At 41.5% G+C, this 22,862-nt stretch overlaps 1 protein-coding gene and 1 long non-coding RNA gene across 2 annotated transcripts in view; one reads left to right on the forward strand and one right to left on the reverse strand.

The window, feature by feature from the left end:
* Nucleotides 1-9,002, reverse strand: part of TMC3 (transmembrane channel like 3) — a 40,076-nt gene extending 31,074 nt beyond the window's left edge. Inside the window, exons 1-3 of the mRNA XM_012449483.3 lie at nucleotides 8,779-9,002; nucleotides 7,394-7,540; nucleotides 3,117-3,192 (exon numbers count right to left, since the gene is read on the reverse strand). Coding sequence (XP_012304906.2) covers nucleotides 3,117-3,192; nucleotides 7,394-7,540; nucleotides 8,779-8,867 — 312 coding nt within the window. The 5' untranslated portion in view covers nucleotides 8,868-9,002. The remainder of the gene's footprint in view (nucleotides 1-3,116; nucleotides 3,193-7,393; nucleotides 7,541-8,778) is intronic.
* LOC135270563 (uncharacterized) overlaps nucleotides 1-22,862 on the forward strand; it is a 167,656-nt gene that overhangs the window by 33,416 nt on the left and 111,378 nt on the right. The gene's annotated exons all lie outside the window — the stretch shown is intronic.

The raw sequence follows: 22,862 nt of genomic DNA on the forward strand, positions 1-22,862 counted from the left end.
TGATAATGTCATTCTGGACATGTCTGCTAAGGCTAGAATGGCTGCTTGTAAATGAAAATCTGAATTTTATCAGAAGTTGAAATTGTTCATCTTCTGTTCATGATTTGAGAGCCAACTCAAATACAGCCACTCCCATGAACACAGATTCTCCATAGCCAGCAAAGAAATTGTCCTGTTTATAAACTCCCCTAGCAATGTATTTTGATCTCTCTCATAATGTTTATCAAATCCTACCTTACATTACCTTAATTTTGTTCACCTGGCTTGTCTCCTAGAGCATAGAGAGGGAGATGGAGCCTTTCTGATCTTTTATACCCCAGCATCCAGAGGAAGGGGTGCTCCGTCATCCTTTGGCAAGGGTTTGGTGTTGGAAAGCATTTGAGTCTCTGGCCCATTTTAAACCCCTGAATAAGAAGCATGGGGCAGAAAGCCAGAGACCTGAGTTCTAGCTCTAGTTTCACATCGATCTCACTATGTGTCCCTGGGGAAGTTATTTTCTTTCCTTGGGATTCCATTTCTCCATCTGTATAAGAAGTAATTTTCAATTAGTGGCATTCAGAGTGCTCTTTAAATTTAAAATTATGTGGGAATTTTCATACATGCAACAGGCTAAGGCAGAGCAGCCTTTGTAGGTGGGGGCAAAAAGTCTCCCCCACCACCCTGCCACCAGTGCTTGAGGAGCCAGGGCCCCTGAACTCAGGTTAGGGAGCGCTGGATTGAATGGCCCAGATACTCGCTCTGGGAATGAAGAGTCTATGCAAGTTGGCCTAAAGGAACTTCTTAGAGGACAATGTGATGGAAAAGGTGATTTGTTGATGACATATTCAGTAAGCCATGGGGAAATAAAATTTCATGCTTCTCTGATGATTTATACCAAATCTCCATGGCAAAAGCCTTGAAACAGTAATAATTCAAACTTTAAGAGCACAGCAAAATCCAAACAAAGAAAAACTAAACTTGGAAGAAATAGATCCTAATTGTGGGTTTGGATTATTGAGCTTTGGTAACTAAGAATAAGTTCTTTCTTTGGAAAGACTTACATGTCCACCCGGAAGAAATCTAACAATATATATGATAGTTCATGAAAAGTATCTTCATAGTATGTATTAAGCACCTAGATTGTGCTGACCTATCAACATGTCAACATCGACTATCATGCATGTTGGTAGATATGTGATATGTGCATATATCATTATACATATACGCATATGTATGTATCAGACAGATCTAACAATATGTGTGATAGCTCATGAATGTATGTATTACGTTCATAGCATGTATTAAGCACCTAGGCTGTGTTTTCCTGTGAATGCGGATAGTGATCAAGACATGCAAGATGTTACCTGGTGTGGAGTTTGCGTTCAGGTAGGGGCAAGGCAGCCACAACCAAGTCCAGGCCACAATGGGACACAGTCTGTCAGGACTAGGGGAGAAGGCCCTTTAAACAAGGTCAGGGAAGGTCTAGCTGGGGAGGTCATACTTGAGCTGAGACTTGAATGAGAAGGAAATGGGAAGAGTAGCTATCTAGAAGGGGAGAAAAGTCAGCACAAGCTGAACATTTTACAGAAGAGGACGGAGGAGAGAGGAGCGAGATAAAACTTTGAATTACCTTCCTCAATCTAAAAACTCTGCTTCTAATAATTCAGTCCATTATCAAGTTACACCTTTAATTTATATAGAGTTTACTCTTGCTAAAAGTTCCAACAACTTTCATTGTTATATATATTATAGGTCATTTGAATTCAAGTGAAATACTTTATTTCCTATAGCATTTCATCTTATTTAGAGAAAACAAAAGACTTTGGTAGTTCATATGTCTATAAAAAGATAATTTATTTCATAAACTCCATCATAGTGTGACGAGAATGAAGAGTCATGTGTGTTTTGGTCATACAAGCAGATTAGAATTTTAAAGAAGATTTTGTGAAGAGTAAGAACAGAGAATGCTAAGTTGTGTCCTTAGTGATTCTTTGATACTTGATAATTTTTCAGACATGTAAAATTTAGGACCAGCTTTAATTTAAACTGTATTAAGAATATTTTTGTTTCAGAGAATCTAAGAGTATATATGTCAGTTATTGTCTCTCAAGATAACAAACACAAAATATAATAAACATCGATGCGGGTATTATGAGACCAATAATGGCAACATAAATAATCAAGCCTTTTAGAAAATAATCTTTAAATATTTTTCAAAAGCCAAAAAAAATGGATCACAATCTTTTCTATAGTGATTGCAATTCTGGCTAAGAAAGAAATTCTAAAAGATAGAAAAATCTATATGTGCAAAGATGTTCTTCGTAAGGCTATTATTAATAATGAAAAATTAGAAGCAATTAAATATCTACCAGCAGCCAAGTGCCTAATTAAATTAATATACATTTGCTGGTGAAATGTCACACAGTCATTGAAAACCATTAAATATGAAAACTATATAGCAACATGGAAAAAAATTGTATAATGATGTTATATGAAAAAAGAAGCAAGACAAAAATGTGTGTATACTACCATTACTATGGTGTAAAAATAATATATGTATGCAATGACTTGTGAAATTTCTAAAACGATATTATATTGGGGAGTAGAGGGTATAGAAGGAGTTGTTATTTTTCTTTGTTTTCTACACACTTATGAAATGACTTTATAAACATAATTTTTATTTGTTTATAATTCTGATGTATACTTTTTCTTTCAGTAACTGAATGGGAAAAATAACAAACAAAACCCTTAAAACTGTATTATAAAATAAGCATTGTCATATGCCTGCAACTTTCTCATGCTAAGAAATACAGCTGGGACTGAGACACAGTGAATCAAACCTACAAATATGGTGGGATTAACTCAGGAGAGATGCCAGATCACTTTTGCCAGGGAAGACATCCTTTCCCCTGATCAGTTAGGCTTACCCAGTTTCACACAGTTGGGAGGGGAAGGCATCTAGGACTAAAATTCAAGTCTTGGGAAACTCAGTTTTCAACTCCATCATCCTGATCTACAGCTGTATTATAGACTGACGCTTGCAACCTATGTATGATGACAGGTGCAATGGCCGACACAACCTCCTGGTCCTGGAGACCACAGGAAGGGGTGGCTGTGCTCACATGTGTGTTCTTTACCTCTGCACCTGCTGCTTGGTAGCCTCGGGTCCTGGTCAGCCTCCCTTCGAACTTCAGCACAATCTCCTTCGCTCGTCTAAGAGAAGAAAAACATGATGGTGACCACGATTTTATGAGACTTACAATTTTTGCAAAATGTGTAAAAATGTAACAGGCATAGGTTGCCATCTTGTCCTGGAAAATGATACAGGACTGGATGCCGTGAGAGGATGGAGTTACACAAATACTTCATCGTCTAATTTTGTGTAATCAGAAAACTCCTTAAAATTTTTTTCTTGAATGTTTAAATGGATGCATTAATCCAAGATGATGAATTTATACCAAAATTAACTACACCTGAGTTTCTTAAAGGCCTTCCCTGAGTCTGGTGCTTGGCTGGGAATTCTGAGCTTTAGAAATCCTGGTGGCAGGCACTTCATCTTGGCCTCTCCACTTAGCAATTTACCTCTTCCAGTCAATTGTTTAAAAGTGCAAATCAGACCTGGCTGCAGGGAATCTGCCTCGAGAAAAGATTGGTGTCTGGTTAATCAGAGCCAGAAAGTCATGTCTGCATAACCATGTACAATATGATTCAGCCCAAACAAACTTCTAACACACCAATTGATCACTGTATTGAATTAACCTGATCTCTCTGCCTAAATGTTCAGTCTTGAAAATGGACTAAATCCATTGGGATAGACAGTTAAATTCACACCTTAAATAAACAGCAGGATTAGAAAATAAATGATAGTACCATGGACAGACTGAAGTCAAAGGGTCCTAGAGAGAGGAATATCACCTTCAAGGTAACCTAATCATGCACCACGCCATGTAGAGATGCTCATTATCTGATGGTTGGACGCCCTCTGCTCGATTATGTTCACTGTTGAAGAACTTAGTTCTTCCGAATTAGCCATTTCGCTAGTTTGACAGAGTTACTTAAACCTCCCTGTACAGACCAGGGAGGGTGCTCTGGCCTGTACATCATAGCAACCCCCAATAACACCCACTGGTCTGTGTCCTTCCTTGGAAAACACAAGATGCAAGCCAACTCCTTTATCCACGGACAGGATGATCTCTCCAAAACATTACCTAACCAGAGTTCTTGGTTTTGGATCTCTTTCTACCATTGCAACATCTCCATCTTCACAGCCCAGCCAATGCACTGACTTCATTCTGGTCAGAACCAAAATGTAGGTCAGGAGGAGGGTCGATGTCCTACCCCATAGCATGACTACCATGTTGGGGCCATCTTAATAGAGCTGCCTGCTGCAAGTATCTAAAAAGCAAAATCCAGCTGGGCACGGTGGCTCACACGTGTAATCTCAGCACTTTGGGAGGCCGAGGCAGGTGAATCACCTGAGGTCAGGAGTTTGAGATCAGCCTGACCAACATGGTGAAATCCCATCTCTACTAAAAATACAGAAAATTAGCTGGGTGTGGTGGTGGGTATCTGTAATTTCCAGCTACTTGAGAGGCTGAGGCAGGAGAATCACTTGAACCTGGGAGCCAGAAGTTGCAGTGAGCCAAGATCTCGCCATTGCACTCCAGCCTGGGCAACAGAGTGAGACTCCAACTCAAAAAAAAAAGAAGTAAAAGCCTATTGAAGTCAAGTAACAATTCATTTTATATACTCCTTTATTTTTTCTGAAAACATTTAAACATTTTATGCACACCTGTTTTGGGTCAAGCATAGTGGAATACAGAGTTGCCTAAAACAGAGTCTCAGCCAGGTGTGGTGGGTCACACCTGTCATCTCAGCACTGTGGGAGGATTACTTGAGCCCAGGAGTTCAAGACCATCCTGGGCAACACAGTGAGACCCCATCTCTACAAAAATATAAAAAATTAGCTGGGCGTGGCGGCACATGCCTGTACTCCCAGCTACTTGGGAGACCATGGTGGGAAGATCACTTGAGCACAGGAGTTTGAGGCTGTGGTGAGCTGTGATCCGGCCACTGCATTCCAGCCTGGGTGTACAGTGACACCCTGTTTCAAACAAACAACAATTAAAAACCAGAGTCTCTGCCCTGGAAGAGTTCACTAACTAGTAGAGATGACAGAGACCTTTAAAGACAGTGACTGAGAGAGTGGGTGTGACAAGATCTATGACAGAGGGGTGATCAGGTATGGAAGTAGCAGGGAGGGGTGGCCTTAACCAAGGAACAGTCATAGACCTATGCTGATTTCATAGGTGCTGACCGGCTGCTTCCCTACAGGGGAAACAAGCATGACCCACATCCTCTTAGACAGGTGGCTCTTGCTCCAGACTCAGGGTTAGCTCACTCTGCTTTCGTCTGCTTCCTGCTACGCTCCCTTGATTCCCAAGCAGTCAGGGTTCGGTGCTTTTTGCACCTTCCACAGAGGCACTGTGATGAGCCTCAGCAAGTCCACTGAGGGAAGTGTTGCTCCAGTAGTTTCTCAAGGTGTGGAGAGGAGATACGTGTGGCAAGGGGATGACAGATGGAGGTGCTTAGAGGGCCAGCTGCACTCAGAGAGCCCTACTGCTGGCTGAACACATGGCTGGTGTCAGCCATCTTGGGGCCCTGGATGTGTCCTGTGGACGGAGCAACATGGCCTTCCACCACAAGGTTTCTGAAGTGCCTTGACAGAAAAGTTACCATTTGCTCTGCCCTCAAAGTTAAAGAGACTTACCCTCCTATTATTCAGATGACAATTAATCATCATCATTTCTGAATGATTTAGCAAAATTCTAGTAAAAGCCATGTCTTTTTAAAGAGTAATTGCTCCAGTGATTACTTTGGTCAAATTCCTGTGTTTCAATACAAGAGAACACTGGACTTGGAATCAGAAATTCCAGATTAAAGCTTAATTCTAGCACTCAGAAAACGTACTTGGGTTAGTCTCTTAACATCTCTGAGTATCAGCCTTCTTGTCTGAAAAATGGACATAATGCCATCCAACTCAAAGAGATGGAAATGGCAGCAGCCGGTAACAGATAGGAAAGGCCCGTGAAGGAGAATTAATTGGAACCTTCTCAGGATCAAAACTATGGATGACTTTAGCTATCTTTCACAGTCACCTGAAGAGCAGGCTGGTCAGACTGGAAGAACATCACCTGGAAAGCAGATCTAAGGAAGAAATGATTTGGTGGTAAAGAAACACAAGCCTAATAACATGGTAGATATGGGGGTAAAGAGATGTCTGCTTGACATCTAGAAAAGGAGAATGAAGATCAAGGTAAGACAGTGGTTCTGTCCACACAGCAGGTACCTGATCATCAGGCATAGAGTCTGCTTTGCCAGGAAGGTCTACAGCACAGGTCACAGTAGCTCAATGGTACAGACCATGAAGGCTACTCTGCTAACTCCCTTTGCTGTGACCCCAGGCATCAGAATCACTGTTCCTTATTCTTAGTGAGTGAGTGTTACATACCAGATACAACGCTAAGCACTCACAGGGTTCATCCCATTTAATCCTTCAACAGACTGCTATCAGTGGATCTCAAACTTGAATGTGCAAAAGTACCAACTTGAATGGATGTTAAAAATACTAGGACCCTCTCCCGTGGTTTGATTCAGTAGGTCTGAGAGCAATCAGAGATTCTGAGTTTTTAATAACACCCGGAGAGCTTAGTGGTTGACAGTTTTGGAAACATGCTGCCAGAAGTTAAGGGCTATTCCTCACCATCACTTCCGCTTTAAAAAAGAAAAGAACTGATATTCAGAGAAATTAAGAAAATCAATGTCACATAAATTGGTAAAGGTAGTATTTGAATCAGGCAATCTGTTTTTAAATCTTTAGTACTTCATTATATAGACAGACTATTTAATATGACTCTAAGTATCATAATAATCTGGCTTCCTATAAAGGTTTTTTTTTTTCAATTATTTTTTTACCCAGAGGGTGCTAATAGCCAAGCATCTAAAATGAGTATCTTTTTTTCATATTGGCTTATTGCTCTGTCTCTAGTAAGCAGGCGAGCTTGGAGAGAATATTAAAATCTAGTGTTTAGAAAGGAGGTAGAAGATAAAAGACTCTCCACCGACATGCACACCCAACACAGACACACTCTCTTTCTCTGTCTTTCTCTGTGTCTCTCTGTCTCTGTCTTTCTCTCTCTGTCACGCTCACTCACACACACACACACACACACACAGAGGAACTGGCTTCTGGACCAGCTAGACTCCTCAGATATCATTGTGACTTTGCTAAGTCAGGTCAAGAGTGACTGAGCCACCTCTCTGTCTTGGGTCTTTATCCTCGTTCCCATGGGCAAGGCAGGGTTTTGTTGGAAAGCATACTTGCAATGATCAGTAATGGCTATTGGGCCCTTACCTCAATGCCCGCAGCTTCTGTCCCATAGTCCAGGGTCTGCAGCGAATGTTTGCCATGAGGTCTTTCTGGAACTGTATATTCTGGAAGATTTGTTCCGGATCATTGCTGTCCGCTGTTTCATCAGCACTAAAGCTGTCATCCAAGTTGCTGAATGATCAGGGCATTAAGGAGGAAATCTGATTAGTAGAACTGCTTCCAGCAAAGATCATCTTGCCCTGGGCACAAGTTCTCACTGCCCGAGAGTCGTCTGTATGAAATGTGTATGTGTTTGTATGTGTGTGTGTAAAGGGAGGGACCCACACAGACAGAGAATTTGGCAGAGTCACCGTAGGCTGTTGAAACACACTTACTGGATTCGATTACTTCCACTGGGTCATTAAAAGAGAATGATTTCCCAGGGTGCATGATACTATGAGAAAACGCAAGATGAGACAAGAGGGTACTTATATCCTCTTTGATTGCTGAATGGCAGCAATTTGGGTAGACAAAATAATTTCTTTTTCACGCTCATTGAAATAATCAGCTAATATTAGAGGCAGGACTCCTTGTTCCCCAATTCTGAAGGTAACATAAACGTAAACAAAACTTCTGCTACTCAGAAACCCCTCTTCACCCTTTCACTTCAATTCATTTTAAGCCTGAGATAACGGAGGCAGAACCAGGCAAAGCAATTTCTATGAGCAAAAGATTAGCTAAGCCGATTTACACGGACGAGATATTTCAGGGAAACAGGGAATCTCAAGAATAATTTTCCAACAGGTAGCAATGTTTACTACCAGTTACACTTAATATGCTTATCCTAATGCAACATTTTGAGAGGAGATAAGAGTATTCATCTATGACTATTGGAAATAAAAGATGTTCTTTGTTATTCTCTAATTCAGGTTGTTTTTACTCATTTAGAGGAGAATCTTTTTCAGTTTCTCCAAATTAAATGGCAGTTGTACTAGACCTTTATAAGTATTTAACAGATTTAAATAGCACTCTCATCCACTTCTAACTAAATAAAGCCTGAAGGCTTTTCCAATAAACACTTTATCAGAATAGACATATTATCCACTCTCTCTTGACACTGCTGATTGAGTGAACATGGAGAAAAGAAGGAAACATATCTGTGGGTTTGGCCAGCCATAAAGCCAGGTTGGGATGCAAGCTTTTGGATTCTGACCTCCTGGTCCAGAAGCGGCCAGAAGAACCATTTCCCTCTATACCCATTGCTGAAGTTGCCACCCTAATTGTACCACAACCTGGAGAAGTGAGTTTCTGAGTTCATTCTGAAGGACAACTGAGCAGGACAGGGACTTTGTCCCTAACTCTGGTGACCCATGCGTCCCTTCCTCACACACCTGACTCCTCCACCCAGCTAATGAATAGGGCCAGCTCACCTGAGCAGCAGAGAGTCCTGGTAGAGGTAGCAGTGGCTGGCATTTCTCCGGATGCCTCTATAGCGCTGGGATGCCTTTGAGGATTTCATGGGAGCTGACCCACTGCTAATGATCAGAAGCTGGCCAGAGAGCTGGGAATTGGCAGGCAAGGGTCTGCTGCGAGGTTTCTGAACGGAAGCAGTGGAGTTTCCTCTGCCCGCCAGTTCTCAGGAACAAGACTGTGTGCTTGCAGCTGGTGCTCTGAGCAGGGAAGAAACCAGGAGACCAGTCATGCATATGTAATGTTGAGGTGGCTGCAGCCACACAGATTGGCTGGAGTCTAGACAGCCAAAGGTTTGGCCTGCTGATGTATGGATCGCTTGGTGCAGCCCAAATGATCACATCCGTAACCTCTTACGCCCTGACAGTCCTGGATGGTTTGCAAAACAGTTTGCATCTATGACCATGGCTGGTGTTCACAAAGCACAGAAGGAGTGCAAAAGGCAAGGCTTACTCTCCCCGGTCTTCTATTCTCATCCAAGAGGCTTGGAGACAGTAAGGAACTTGCTCGTGTTCATACAGTGGGCTTCAGGGGAGGCACAGCCTTCACATTTTATTTTTTCTTATTTTTTTCTCAACTTAGTTTCTATTTTGAAAAAAAGTCAAACCCTCAGAAATGCTGATGGAATAATACCAGGAATATCTGTACACTCTTAACCTAGATTTACCCATTGCCACATTTTGCCACAATTGCTTTATTTCTGTCTATTTCTGTCTGTATACATCCCCACCGCCCCCCCCACACCATTTGAAAGTAGATTGCAGAAATAATGACACATCAACCCTAAGTCCTTTCAGCAGGATATTAATAATAATCAAATTGACATCACATTTTACCTTTACCATGCATGGTCACATTCATCAGCATGATAACTCTGAGGCTACAAGAAATGAAGAGACTTCCTATGGCATCTGGCAAGAAAGGAAGCATTTGACTGAGATTAGACTCTCACCTCGATATTCTGAAAATAGGTTGCCTTATGTAAAATGGGATGAGTAGCTCATCCTAGTCCTTCAGCAAAGGTCAGCAGCTTCCCCTCCCTTTCCCAGCCATCAGCAAAATGGAGCCCAGTTCCTTTGTCACCTGCAGACTCTCACTGTTAGCCATGCATTGGGATTCTCTGCCAAGAACCTCATTCCCAAGTCCAAGACTTGCCCAGTTTTGCAGTGTGAGCCTCTATTTGCTACTTAACGCAAGGAAGGGTTTGATTGCAGTGAGGTTAATTTCACCTTTGTAGTAACCGAATGGGAAGGTGCGGGACTGAAGTAGACATGACCCTTTCTGTTTAACATTACCTACTGTGCACTGAAGACTCAACAAATGGGTGAATAGATAACTGAACTGGACACCAGACAACGGAGCAGAAAGAAAATCCATCAGCAAGTTCATCTGTGGAAGTTCGGAGAGAGACGTCATTCATTTGTCTATTCAGTCCTCCGCTAATTCATTCGCAAATGATTGGATGGCTCTTACCACACACTGAACTGGCAAATGTAAGCAAGATCCCTAGCCCAGGGGTTCAGGGATCATCAGGCAAGTGTTCAGACCTAGGGCTGAAAGCATGGGAACGAAGTGGAAGGCTGAGTGCAGAGCTGGCCTTGGGTCAGAGGTGGATCCGGGGCCTCTGGGACCAGGTCGTCTGTCTGCCAGTTTACTTGAGGCCATTTGGCCTGATGCTCTATCTGGTAACATCAGATAAAATGTGTGCTTACTAAATGGACAAATGGCTTATACAATAGTATTACTGCTAGCCTCGCTGGGATTTTCTGCATTCTTTCAGAGATCTTTACTTACCTGAATCATTCCTGAATATTTCAAAGGTTTTTTTCCATCCTTTTTCTAAAGCCCTCTCGCTTTAAATATTTTGAAATATTTACTCAAAAATTAAAAATATTTTATATTAATCTCAAGTATTTTCAGTGTTTTTGTTTCCTTTCGATGTTATATATACATGTATACTGCAGGGAAAGGTAAGGAAAGGTAGTAACAAATCTTGCAGTACTACAGGGATTTATTAAAACAAATTAGAGCAAAATCAGTCTTTTTGAAAATTTCATATTCAGGTAATTCTCTCTGGCACTATAGGTGAGATGAGTGTCAACCTTAAATAACAAGATTCAGAAAATTAATTCAGAGATTAGGAATAGAGTTTATTCGAACACAGAATTTGAGGGTAGCCACCCAGGAACCACCAACTCCACACAAATGGGATCAGCATTCCAAAGGGGAGAAGTTAGTTTAACCTTAGAGACAGAGAAAGTTTAGCAGGATTACATTTTCTGAGACCAGTACATACGTTTCTGTATGAGACCCATGCATATGGTTATGGATTGCTGCATTCTGAGGAAGATGACTCTGTTATTTGGTGAGAAGGGCTAGTGATCCGGGTGTGTTGAAGGATGTCTCAGCTCTGATGCCATTTGGCCTTTCTAATTCTTTACAGGGAACAAAAGGCAGACGTTGCGGCTGTGTGCCACATGACTCAGGCTGCAAAGCCACATTCCTCTCAAGGCTCCGAACGATTTCAAGTTCCAACAGCATTGTTTAAATTAATTTTAATAATTAAGTAATTTATTGAAACTAAATGAAGATAGGTTGAATACAAGATATTTAACTCTAGTTTTAATATTCAAATCATAAATTAACTGAGATAATTAAATAGGAAATGCAACTTTTGATATGAATCAATTGTCTTAGTTTTTTGCCTAATTTTAAGGAAATCTTGATTTCTAAACATTCTTCCTATGAAGTTAATGCATAATCCTCAAACAAAATGGAAACAATAGGAAAATTAGAAACAGCAAGAACCACCTAGAACAATATTGCTGAATGATATTAACCATCAATCTTTTCAGCTTTTTACAAGTGGACGTTTTTCTTTATATTTATATATTTTGTGACCGTACTGTATATGTGCACTTCTCTTACCTTTCCCATTGATTTTATATTTAAAGCAATTTCCATGTTTTTAAAAAGTTTTCTGTGGGCATATGTTACCAGTAGGCTGTTGAGTGGTATATTCCGTGTAGGATGTGAAGCATTTAACTCTGCCCCATTTCCCAAACATCCATTTTGTTCTCCCTCATACCTTTTGTGTTTGTTCGTTTTCGGTTTTTTGAGACGGAGTCTCACTCTGTCACTAGGCTGGAGTGCAGTGGTGCCATCTTGGCTCACTGCAACCTCTGGCTCCCAGGTTCAAGCAATTCTCCTACCTCAGCCTCCGGAGTAGCTGGGATTACAGGTGTGCGCCACCATGCCCCGCTAATTTTTTTTTTTTTTTTTTTTTGTATTTTTTTTAGTAGAGACGGGGTTTCACCATGTTGGCCAGGCTGGTTTCGAACTCCTGATCTCAGGTGATCCACCCGCCTCGACCTTCCAAAGTACTGGGATTACAGGCGTGAATCACTGCGCCCAGCCCCTCCCCCACTTTTTTTGGTCATTGATATTTTCTGCTTTTAGCATCATTTCTATAGAATTAGTTTTTCAGAAGTGAAATTATTAGATCAAAAAGAATATTATTTGAGAAAATTCAACGTTGTCAAATGAATGTTGCTCCCTTTACACTTATGTTGATTTAATGTGCTTTTATTATTAATGGTACAATAAGTTTTTAATCAGAAGTTCACATTTGTCTATAGTCTGTTTATGGTTTCCTTGATCTAATTTTTACAAATTCCCTCTAAGTACCCACCCAGCACTCATGTGGGCAACGTGTTCAAGGCAAGGCTGTGACTGCAGCCTCTCCTTCTCCAGCAGGGAGGACTTGGACGCCCTTCCGCATTTCCTCTCTAGACTGCCGCTTCTCTGGGTGCTGAAGGGCCGGGCAGAAAGAGAACATTCAGAGGACGTTGCTTTCTGAATGCAAGGAGATTAATTACTCCGCATGCATTGACTTCCTCTGAGAATTTGATTAGAGGTTTTAGATGTGCTGGATAACGTTTAAGTTAAGCCAGAATTTGTATGTAGGTAAAATGACTAAAAATTCAAAAATCAAAAAGGTTCCAAATATTGTCAAAATGAGCTAAAACTATTATTTCCTAGACCCACTGCTTAGAGGATCTGTGGGGTGAGAGAAAGAAGGTAGTGATGGAGATAGAGATAGCCAGTGAAGACCCAATTGTGTAACATGAATCTCGTTTGGTTCTAAAAACGAAACAAAACAACACTAAAATTTAGTTATAAATCCCAGAAGGTTTTAGCAGAAATGATCCAATGGCTTAGCTTACAAGGACGAAAACATTTATTTTCTACATCATCAATTAAAGAATTGTTTTCCTGCTAAGTGAATTCTATTCTGAGAAATTAATATTCCTGGGTACATCCTAAAACTTCTGTGTGAGTCCAGTGTGTTCCATCAGCAAAGCCAAGGTCTCTTAGTTATCAAATTTTCAGCTCTGGATTTTGCAAGACAATCTTTCCCATTTCTGGGATATATTTACACCTCTGTTATATTGTTTTAGCAACTCCAAAAGCTTTGCTTGAAGTTTAGAAATATGTTTTGGGTTTGGAGAATATTTGTTCAGGGAAGATGCCCAAGAAGAAATTGTTTTCAATTATCTGAGTAACAGTTGAATTTGTTGAGGCCTGAGAACAATTTTTATTTTATTTTTGGATTCCACATGAAATCATCAGAGGCAAGTAAGTTTGAAACTGCACAGACCCTCTGAGATTTCCCTTGGGGTCCTGCGATACTCTAACTCTGTTATACCTTTAGAAAGTAGTCAGAGATTCATAGATGGGTCGGGAGGTCCTTTGGTGCACTGCCCCTTACATTAAGTGAAGATAGATTGTCATCACCACAATAGAATCCTTTAAAAAGAGGAACAGATCATCAGATGGGTTGCAGTTGGGATACAGTTATAACAGTGCCCTGTCCTGTCAGCTGTTAAGCTTCCTTAAGGAATGAGATTACTTTTCAGGTATGAGCCTATGTAAATACATAATCTGTCCTAGGAAAAGGAAAAAAATTGAAGAGCCTAAAAAATGGGGGTAAAGGAAAGAAGCTGAATTCCTTGTCAAACAACCAACTAGTAAGTGGCTGAGAGGTTTTTTTAAAAATGATTTTTAGATCATATTTTCCCAAGTATTTGGGGAATATTAGAAAACACAGCCAACGTCTCTTACGAGGGATGAGCTCCTCTCAGCATTTCTTCACGTCCTTACAGAAATGTTACGTCTCTGTCAGCAGATGGAAGCCATCTGGGATCAGCCGAGACAACTAAACAGAGCGGATTTTGGACAAAACAATGTTTATGATACGTTGATTTACCACCAAAATACGAAGTTTATCATGTTTTGCTCTGGTCTCAATGTAATATTTTAAAACCCCTTCTTTTAGGAAAATTATCTTCATCTTTTTCTTCAATATTTACTCACATCTCTTTTCATCTTATATTTTCATTTAAAAATAATTAATGGTCAAATAGGGATTGAGGTATACAATGTGATGATTTGATATATGTATATGTTTTATAATGACTACCACCATCAAATCAATTAACATATATTTTTGACATGTCTTTTCATTTCTTGTTTTATAAAGACATTTCAAAATCTTTTTCCTTAATGTGCAAACCAATTCAATTCCCCTAAGCAAGGCCTTTTAAAAATTAAACTACTCCTGCCCCTTTTTTCCTCTTAGTACTTAACCTTCTTTTTAAAGAATATTTTCATAGGTCTAATTAACACCACATTCCTGCCTCTACATTTGATGATTTTTGAAGAAGGAGAGTTCTGTTTTGGCGTGTGATGCCCAGAAATAGTCTTCATGTATAAATCATATTCCCACCTTAAATCTAATCGTGTGTATAAATGCCACGATGATCTTTACAGATCATCTGGGATTTTATATTATTCGTAATTGCATATTGCTTGTTTAGAGATTTTAAAGCCTGATGAAGGAACAGCTGAAATCAGAGAAACAGCAGGTGAAAGTAATTTTTTTATTTTTTTTCTTCCTTTTGCCAGCATTCTGCATCACCTCTTGTTTCCAGCCTCACATTCATTCCAGCAGCTTCTAGGGTGTGGCTGTGGCTGTCTGGCTTCCTTCTGTTGATACCTGGGACAGCCTTTGAGGGAGGAGGGGGCTTGAAGGTTTCCACTGCAAACATGAAGGAGCAGGCTGAGTGCTTCCTTGTTGAGGTGAGCTTCCCTGCCTATCAGAAAGAAGCCCAACCACGCTTTTGCGATTTCACAGTGAAACACTACCTTGAATCTCCTGGAGCAGACATAAATGAATGTTGTGGATCTAGAGTGGGAAAAGAGATTGCAAATGAACGGTCATCATCTCCTGGGGAGTAGGGGGAGCTTTTTGCTGAGCTAACATAGCTAAGCTGGAAATGTGTTTTCCAGTATTCCATTCTCTGTGTGCTGCTGGGTTGTGGCTGGCCACAAAGAGACTTGTGTTGAGTCTTGGAAGGTGGAAGAGAAGGAGCTGCCATTTGGTGTGCTCCGAGGTGGGTAAAGGACAGCAGATGCTGTGGCGGCTCACACAGGTCTCTCATCTGCTCGCCTTGCCTTGCGGATGGGGTCTTGTCCTGAGCCTTGTACAACTTCAGCTCCCACTGGATCTCTCCCTTGAGCTCCTCTGAGTCCTGGACCAGATACGTGTACAGCTTCGTGGTGAAAGGCACCAACTTTTCCAGTAAGTCATCTGATCTTTTGGGTTGGAGGTGGTAGGAAAGAGGTGGGCTCTTTTTATCCTGTTGAGGGGAAATGGGAAAATACCTTTTGTCCTCTATTTCCTCAATTTCACACCCAACTCTCCTTCCTGACTCCCAGTGCAGGCGACATAGAGTGAATTCAGCCCAGTACCAGATACAAAAGCAATACCTTTACAGAGGTTTCACAACCAGTCTCACGACTGTGCAGATCCTAATCCCTGTTATACATTCTATACATTGGTTCTGTTTCTCCAATCGAACCCTGGCTGAAAAAGTTCTTTATGGCTATTCTTGCCCGCGGATTTTATCTCTTGAATGAGTAGATGGTTATACTGCTCTGCCAGGACTGTCTGACTGCCTGAACAGAAAGGGCAAATGGTAAAGTGGAGATTGTGATTAGATCATCGATGACCTGCAGATTGATAGTTTGGTCTGTCTGAATTGTATCTTAGAGAACCTCATTGAAATGTGTTATATAACAGCATACTTCCTTTTCTCCAGCCTTATTTATGTTCCTTTATTTTTATAGTCCTTGACCTTAGCCTTTTATTTAAAGCTACTGAGGGGCTTAGATTACCTTTGCCTTATTTCTTGTGATTCTACTAATCCAGATTTTCATTTTACCATGTTAATCTCTACTTACATTTTTTTTCAACTCTTCCAGTTTCCTTTATAAAGTCACTATCTCTACTTATTATCTTAATTTGCATCCCTTATTTCAGAGACAACGATTTCATTTTATTTCATTGAGTGACTAAAATTTACATTTTGCTTTCTGTAGAAAGTTCCTTTCTAAAATCTGCATTTTTCCCTACCTCCGGCATGCTGCATTCGTTTTCTTTTTTATGCTGCAGAATTTCTAGTCGGGCCTCATGTTAATTCCCTTTCTGTTCTTGCTCTTTAAATAAGTAGTGGTCTATTGAAGTCTGCTGTTTGTGCCTCAATGAGAACCATCAGATCTCATGAGATTTACTCACATGATTTACTCTCATGTGAGTAAATCTCATGAGATCTGATGGTTTTCTAAGGGGAAACCCCTTTCACTTGGCTCTCATTCTTTCTTGTCTGCTACCATGTAAGACGTGCCTGTGGGTGAGTGTTCTCCGGCTTCCCTCACTGTTCCCAGGAAGTCTGTGGGACTTCACCTTTCAGATGTTTACTGGTAGAGCCGGCTGCGTGATGACTTTGTAGGATGAGGGAGTGGAGAAAAAGGTGAGGCTGGGAGTACTCTAAAAAGAAGAATTTGGTGTTTTTTCTGTTGACTCCTTTCTTCTTATACGTGAGGGCAGTTTTCTTATTGTATTCCTTTGTTTTTGGTGTTTTTTTTGTTGTTTGTTTGTTTTGACACAGAGTCTCTCTCTGTCGTCCAGGCTGGAGTAGAGTAGTGCAATCTTGGGTCACTGCAGCAGTCTCCTCCTGGGTTCAAGAGATTCTCCCACCTCAGCCTCCACAGTAGCTGGGATTACAGGCATGCGCCACAGCACCCCACTAATTTTATATCTTTAACAGAGCCGGGTTTTCACCATGTTGGCCAGACCGGTCTTGAACTCCTGGCCTTAAGTGATCTGCCCACTTCGGCCTCCCAAAGTACTGGGATTACAGGGGTGAGTGACAGTGCTTAGTCGCTTCTTGTATTCCTTTGTTCATCATGGCCTCTTCCTCAGGTCTTTGATGTGGCTTAGTGTCCCTCTCAGGAACTTTTCCACAACAAGGACAGGATCTTCCCACATCAGAGAGAATCAGAATCAGTGAAAAACACCCATGCCTGGAGACTTCTTGTTTAGAACGGCCACTCTTGTTTTGATCGCCCCCATCTCCTCCAATCTAGTTCTGAATTTTTTTCTTTATTGTGGTAAAATACACATAAACTTACATGCTACAGTTTTTAAATGTCCAGTTCAGTGGCATTAAGAACAGGCACATTGTTTGCAATCATCACCGGTATTTATATTCAGGACTTTAGTAATCATCTTCCTAAATTGAAGCTCCCCATACCCACTCGACAATAAGCCCTCATTTTTCCCGGGCCCCACAGCCCCCGACAGACACCATTCTTCTTTCTGTCTCTGTGAAGCTGATTACTTTAGGTACCTATGAGGGTAGAATCACACAGTATTTATTTTTGTGACTGGCCTATTTCATTTAGCATAATGTCTTTGAGGTTCATTCATGTTATGGCATGTGTCAGAAATTCCTTCTTTTTTAAGGCTGAATAATATCTCACTGTAAATATATTCCACATTTTGTTTATCATTTAAGTGTTTTTAAGCTATAGCAAGAAAAGGTGTGGAACGAGAAACTGTCCCTATCTCTCCCACAGTCCATCTTCATGTCTAGCCCGTGTACCTCTGTAATAGTTGTGTTGCTAGGACTCTAGAGACTTCCTGCTAAATGTGCTGCAAATTCTCTGTGGATGAGGTTCTGACTTAGAGAACTTTCTTTAATCTCCTTCCATTTCACCAAGTCTCCTGGAAACTTCTTGAAGCATGACATGGTTTGGCTGTGTTCCCACCCACATCTCATCTTTAATTGTAGCTCCCATAATTCCCATGTGCTGTGGGAGGGACCCGGTGGGAGATAATGGACTCATGGGGGCAGTTTCCCTCCATACTGTTCTTGTGGTAGTTAATCATAAGGAAGCTGAAAGTGCATGCCTTGTTCCAAGCTCAGCAGAGATGCCGCATCCTTCCTGGTGTCTATATGGATTCGCTTCCTAAGATTCCAATTAACCCTAGCACCCTGTGATCCACTTTCCAACTGTCTTCCAGAAAAGGATTAACTTCTGTTTTTTAACTAAATCATTTCCAGCAAACCGTCTTCTTGCGAAAGCTTACTGCCCATTTCTGTGGGCCTGAAGGGAGGCGGGGCTAGTAAGTTTCAGCTCCTTCTCTGCAAACCTGCTCTAAAGAGCAGTGACAGACATGGCGTGGTCCACCTTCTAGTCCTTAAATATAATCCCAAGATAAACAAGTTTGATTGATACATGAAGGTCAAATTCCTTTCTGTGCTCCAGGTACCGAGGAGAAGGCATTGTATATGGGACGCCGGAAGAGGTATGAGACTGTGAAGCCGGCTGTCGGGGGCCTGTGAGAGAAGGGGGATGAGAATGTGATCGGTCTTGAAATGATCTAAAATAGGCCGGGCGCGGTGGCTCAAGCCTGTAATCCCAGCACTTTGGGAGGCCGAGGCGGGTGGATCACGAGGTCAAGAGATCGAGACCATCCTGGTCAACATGGTGAAACCCCGTCTCTACTAATACAAAAAATTAGCTGGGCACGGTGGCGCGTGCCTGTAATCCCAGCTACTCAGGAGGCTGAGGCAGGAGAATTGCCTGAATCCAGGAGGCGGAGATTGCGGTGAGCCGAGATCGCGCCATTGCGCTCCAGCCTGGGAAACAAGAGCGAAACTCCGTCTCAAAAAAAAAAAAAAAAAAAAAAAAAAAAAGAAATGATCTAAAATAGGAACTCCACAGATGGCCTCCAAGAAACAGAGACTCCATTCTGTAAAAAGGCACACAGTCATAGAATTATAGAGCTAGAAAGGCTCTGATCACCTGACTCAATCTTCTGTTCTACAAAAGGCTATCCAACCCATAGGTAGAAAAGCTGGGACTTTTTGAAGTGTTTCTGTGAGAAAGAAAATAAATAAATAAATAAATAAATAAATACCTGTAAAAAGCTCAGAATAGTGTTTGACATAATGAGTGTTCAGAATGTGAGCTATGACTGTGACAGGTTTATCGAAAACATCGGACCACCCGATTTTCCCACATCAAAAGGGAAGTAACAAGAATGCTAAGAAAACATAACCTTATATCTAAAATACTACAGTCATCAGAGCCTGTGTGTTCCATCCGCCTCTGTGACTACTGCCCAGTCCAAGCCGTCATCTCTCTTTTCCTGGATTATCGTGATGGCCTCCTCCTCATCGTCCTGTTTAGTTTGACGACTTCCCAAGACTATTTCCCTCCTGGTTACATCCCATTCTTCTCACAGCAGAGGGTTTTTTGCAAAAAATGTAAGTCGAATCAGGTGGCTTCTCTTATAGAAACCTCCAGTGGCTCCTCTTCTCAGCCACAGTAAAAGCCACATCCCTTACCCAGAGGTACACGGCTGCACAAGGTGGACCCCACCGTGCTGCACTCTGGAGCTCTTCCCCTGTAATTTCACTCTCTTGCTTACTCTGCCCCAGAACACCAGGCCTGTGCCCTCGGGGCCTTTGCATGTGTCTTTTGCCCTGATTGGTATGTTTTTTCCCTGCATGTTCAGTTACCCGTTCCCTTTCCTCCTTCAAGTCTCTTCTCAAATGTCGCCTTATCAGATGGTCTTTTTGGCCACCCTACCTACAGAGCAAACCACCAGCCCTCATTAGCTGCTTAGCATGCTTTATTTTTCTTTATGGCATTTATCCCCACCAGATATTAAATCTATACATATTCACACCTTGCTAGTCCACCTTTTCAGTGCTATGCTTTTACATGAAATTAAAAAACAAACAGAAGACAGTTTATATATTGTATCTTTAGAAAAAAAACAGAACTTACTCTAATTGGGTGAATAAATGAAAACTGAGCCTATCATTTGTTCTGTGTCTCCTAAGAATCTAATTTATCAACCAAAAATAATCTTCCTGGGTTGATGCAATGAGCGCCATGCTGCACGTGTGAACACATCGCATCACCCCAACTAGATCATTTTGGTTGATAAATTCGATTCTTAGGAGGCTTTGGAGTCAAATACTCCAGGCATTAAATACCAGTTCTACAGCTTGCTAGCTAAAGTACTTTCACAGTGAAAGTGGGGAGCTTTCACTGACTGGCCCTGAGTCATGATTTCCTTATCTGTAAAATAGAAATAGCTTTGTGGCCGGGCGTGGTAGCTCACGGCTGTAATCCCAGCACTTTGGGAGGCGGAGGCAGGTGGATCATGAGGTCAGGAGTTTGAGACCAGCCTGGCCAATATGGCGAAACCCTGTCTCTACTAAAAATACAAAAAAAAAAAAAAAAAAATGCTGGCCATGGTGGCACGCTCCTGTAGTCCCAGCTACTTGGGAGGCTGAGGCAAAAGAATCGCTTGAACCTGGGAGGCGGAGATTGCAGTGAACCCAGATCATGCCACTGCACTCCAGCATGAGCAACAGAGCAAGACTCTGTATTCAAAAAAAAGAAAGAAAAGAAAAAAGAAAAGAAATTACTTTGCAACATTGTTGTGAAGATTAGCAAAATTGTATAGTAAAGGTCTAGCACAGTGCTTGGGGCATAATGGGAGCCTAAAAACAGAGCTGTGTTTTATTCTTGTGTGTATAATAGCAGTGTCATTTAAACCCCACCATCAAAGCATGGCCAGAATGGTTTAAGTAATTTCATATGACATATGTGATAGCCATTCTTATCGTCATTCTTGACATTATTTTAAAATCAGCATTAAAGTTTGGTGAGAATGCTCTGAGATGAATTATTTTTTGAGAACTGACCTGATTTATATAGCGAACTGCAAACAAAATATATTCCCAACACATTGATTAACGACATAACGTGCACACTCTGTGTGCTCTTTAATCCAGCGACAAATACAAATAAAACTTTAAAAATGCCTTCCCCTGTCTAAGAAACAAGCCCAGACAGTAGCCAAGGACATATGTAGAATTTAACTCGGGGTGTCTGAATTTACTTTAGTTACCCATGGATAGGAGAAGCAGCCTGCCAGGGCCCAGAGATGCAGGGCTTAATTCCCAGAGCTCACGGGAAGCCGGCTGATTGATGAACACGCCTACACTGTGTAATTGAACATGTGCTCCCAGTCCAACTGCAGGAAGGATGAAATTTGTTAAGTGGTATCTTTCATGAGATTAAAAAAAGGAAGACAAACTGTCACTGGTTATGATAGGGTCTTATTAAATTTCTGCCCTACTAATTTGGAAACTGTGAGAATCCAGACTTGGCACATGTGATACAGAAGAAAAAAATACAATTAAATGCTGACACTTGGAAATTTCATATTATGGTGCACCCCTAGATGCTAGGGCCGGTTGTTTTAAGTTTATGTTGTTTTAATTCTGTGTATCTATTTTTAACCCTTACCTAAGGGTTAAAATCCGCTTGGATGCTGTCCTGGTTCACTTCCAATGTAAAGCTCAGAGTGCAGGAATGATATCCAAGTGCCAGCAAAACCAGCTGGGTGGGTGCAGAATGGAGTGAAGGGGGTCATGAGGGCTGTGTTTCTGAAGAACCCACAGCAGCAGGAATGAACTGCAAAAAAGTGGCAGTCTATGCTGCGCACATCAGCCCCGCAAAAGAATAACAAAAGTCAGGAGCAGATAGCTGACCTACTGCGACTGAGAATGGCTCGCAGTGAGGATGATTTGAGAGCTGTGGCCTGGGTCTGGACGGCCCCTCTTGGGGCTCACTGGGACCCTGCATCCATCCATTGCCAGCCTGTTGACCTCACACAGCAGTGGCTTAGCTCGGCTGAGAAAGAGCACCGTCTGTTTCTCTTTGTTGGTTGAACCATATGATACACAATCCTGTAAACAAATTAATTTCCTCTGGGACTTTTGAAAGCATGCTAACTGCATTATCATTTTTCTCTGCGTAAAGGAAGCTTAGCAAGAAAACCATTATGGGATGGACTTCAGATGATCTCCAAATGGCCATAAAATAGAGACGCAGGAGGAAAAAAAAATTAACAAGGTTTTGTTTGCCAAAATCTAAGATTCATTTGATTTTAAAGCTGCGTGGCCCAGTTCTGTTCCTTCTCCCTTCCATCAGCTTTCTGTACAAATCTTTTGCCACTCTCGTTTTTAACATTTTTATTCCTCGTCTGCTGCCCGTAGCCTTTCTACTCTGTGTCCTCCAATTCATCCTAAAATCAAGACCAAGGTAGAATTCTCAAACTTGGCCTATTCTGGGAAAAGCCGACATGGTTGGGACAGGGAGTCTGTGAATATTCCAAATTGGTACGGAATGAATTCTCACACTCTTTCATTTCTTCTGCCATCAAGCATTTACTGGCTGTCTGGTTTGTGCCTGACCCTCTGCAGTTCCTTAGGGAATAGAATTAAAAAAAAAAAAAATACATGACCTTCTCTTTAAAGCAACTTGATGCTTGGTGGATTGACAGACCAAGCAAGAAGTGAAACAGAGGGAGGTGACTGCTGCGCTGGGTGAACGCTTAGAACTAGGGAGGGGTAGAAGAGGAGAGAGAAAGAGTATTGCTTCGTTTTGACCTTGAAAGATAAGTTAATGTTCTGAAACTACAGTAGTATACTGGTGAGGGGTACAGGTGGACCATTCAAGACAAAAAGCTGCAATGGCCTGTGGGGACAGGTGGGAACCGCCACCCTCCTCCAGTCACTCAGGCCCTAAGCCACAGCCTCAACAGTCT

Source organism: Aotus nancymaae, unplaced genomic scaffold (assembly GCF_030222135.1).
Source record: "Aotus nancymaae isolate 86718 unplaced genomic scaffold, 86718_ANA_hifiasm-v0.15.2.pri h1tg000064l_0, whole genome shotgun sequence".
NCBI classification, from domain to species: Eukaryota; Metazoa; Chordata; class Mammalia; order Primates; family Aotidae; genus Aotus; species Aotus nancymaae.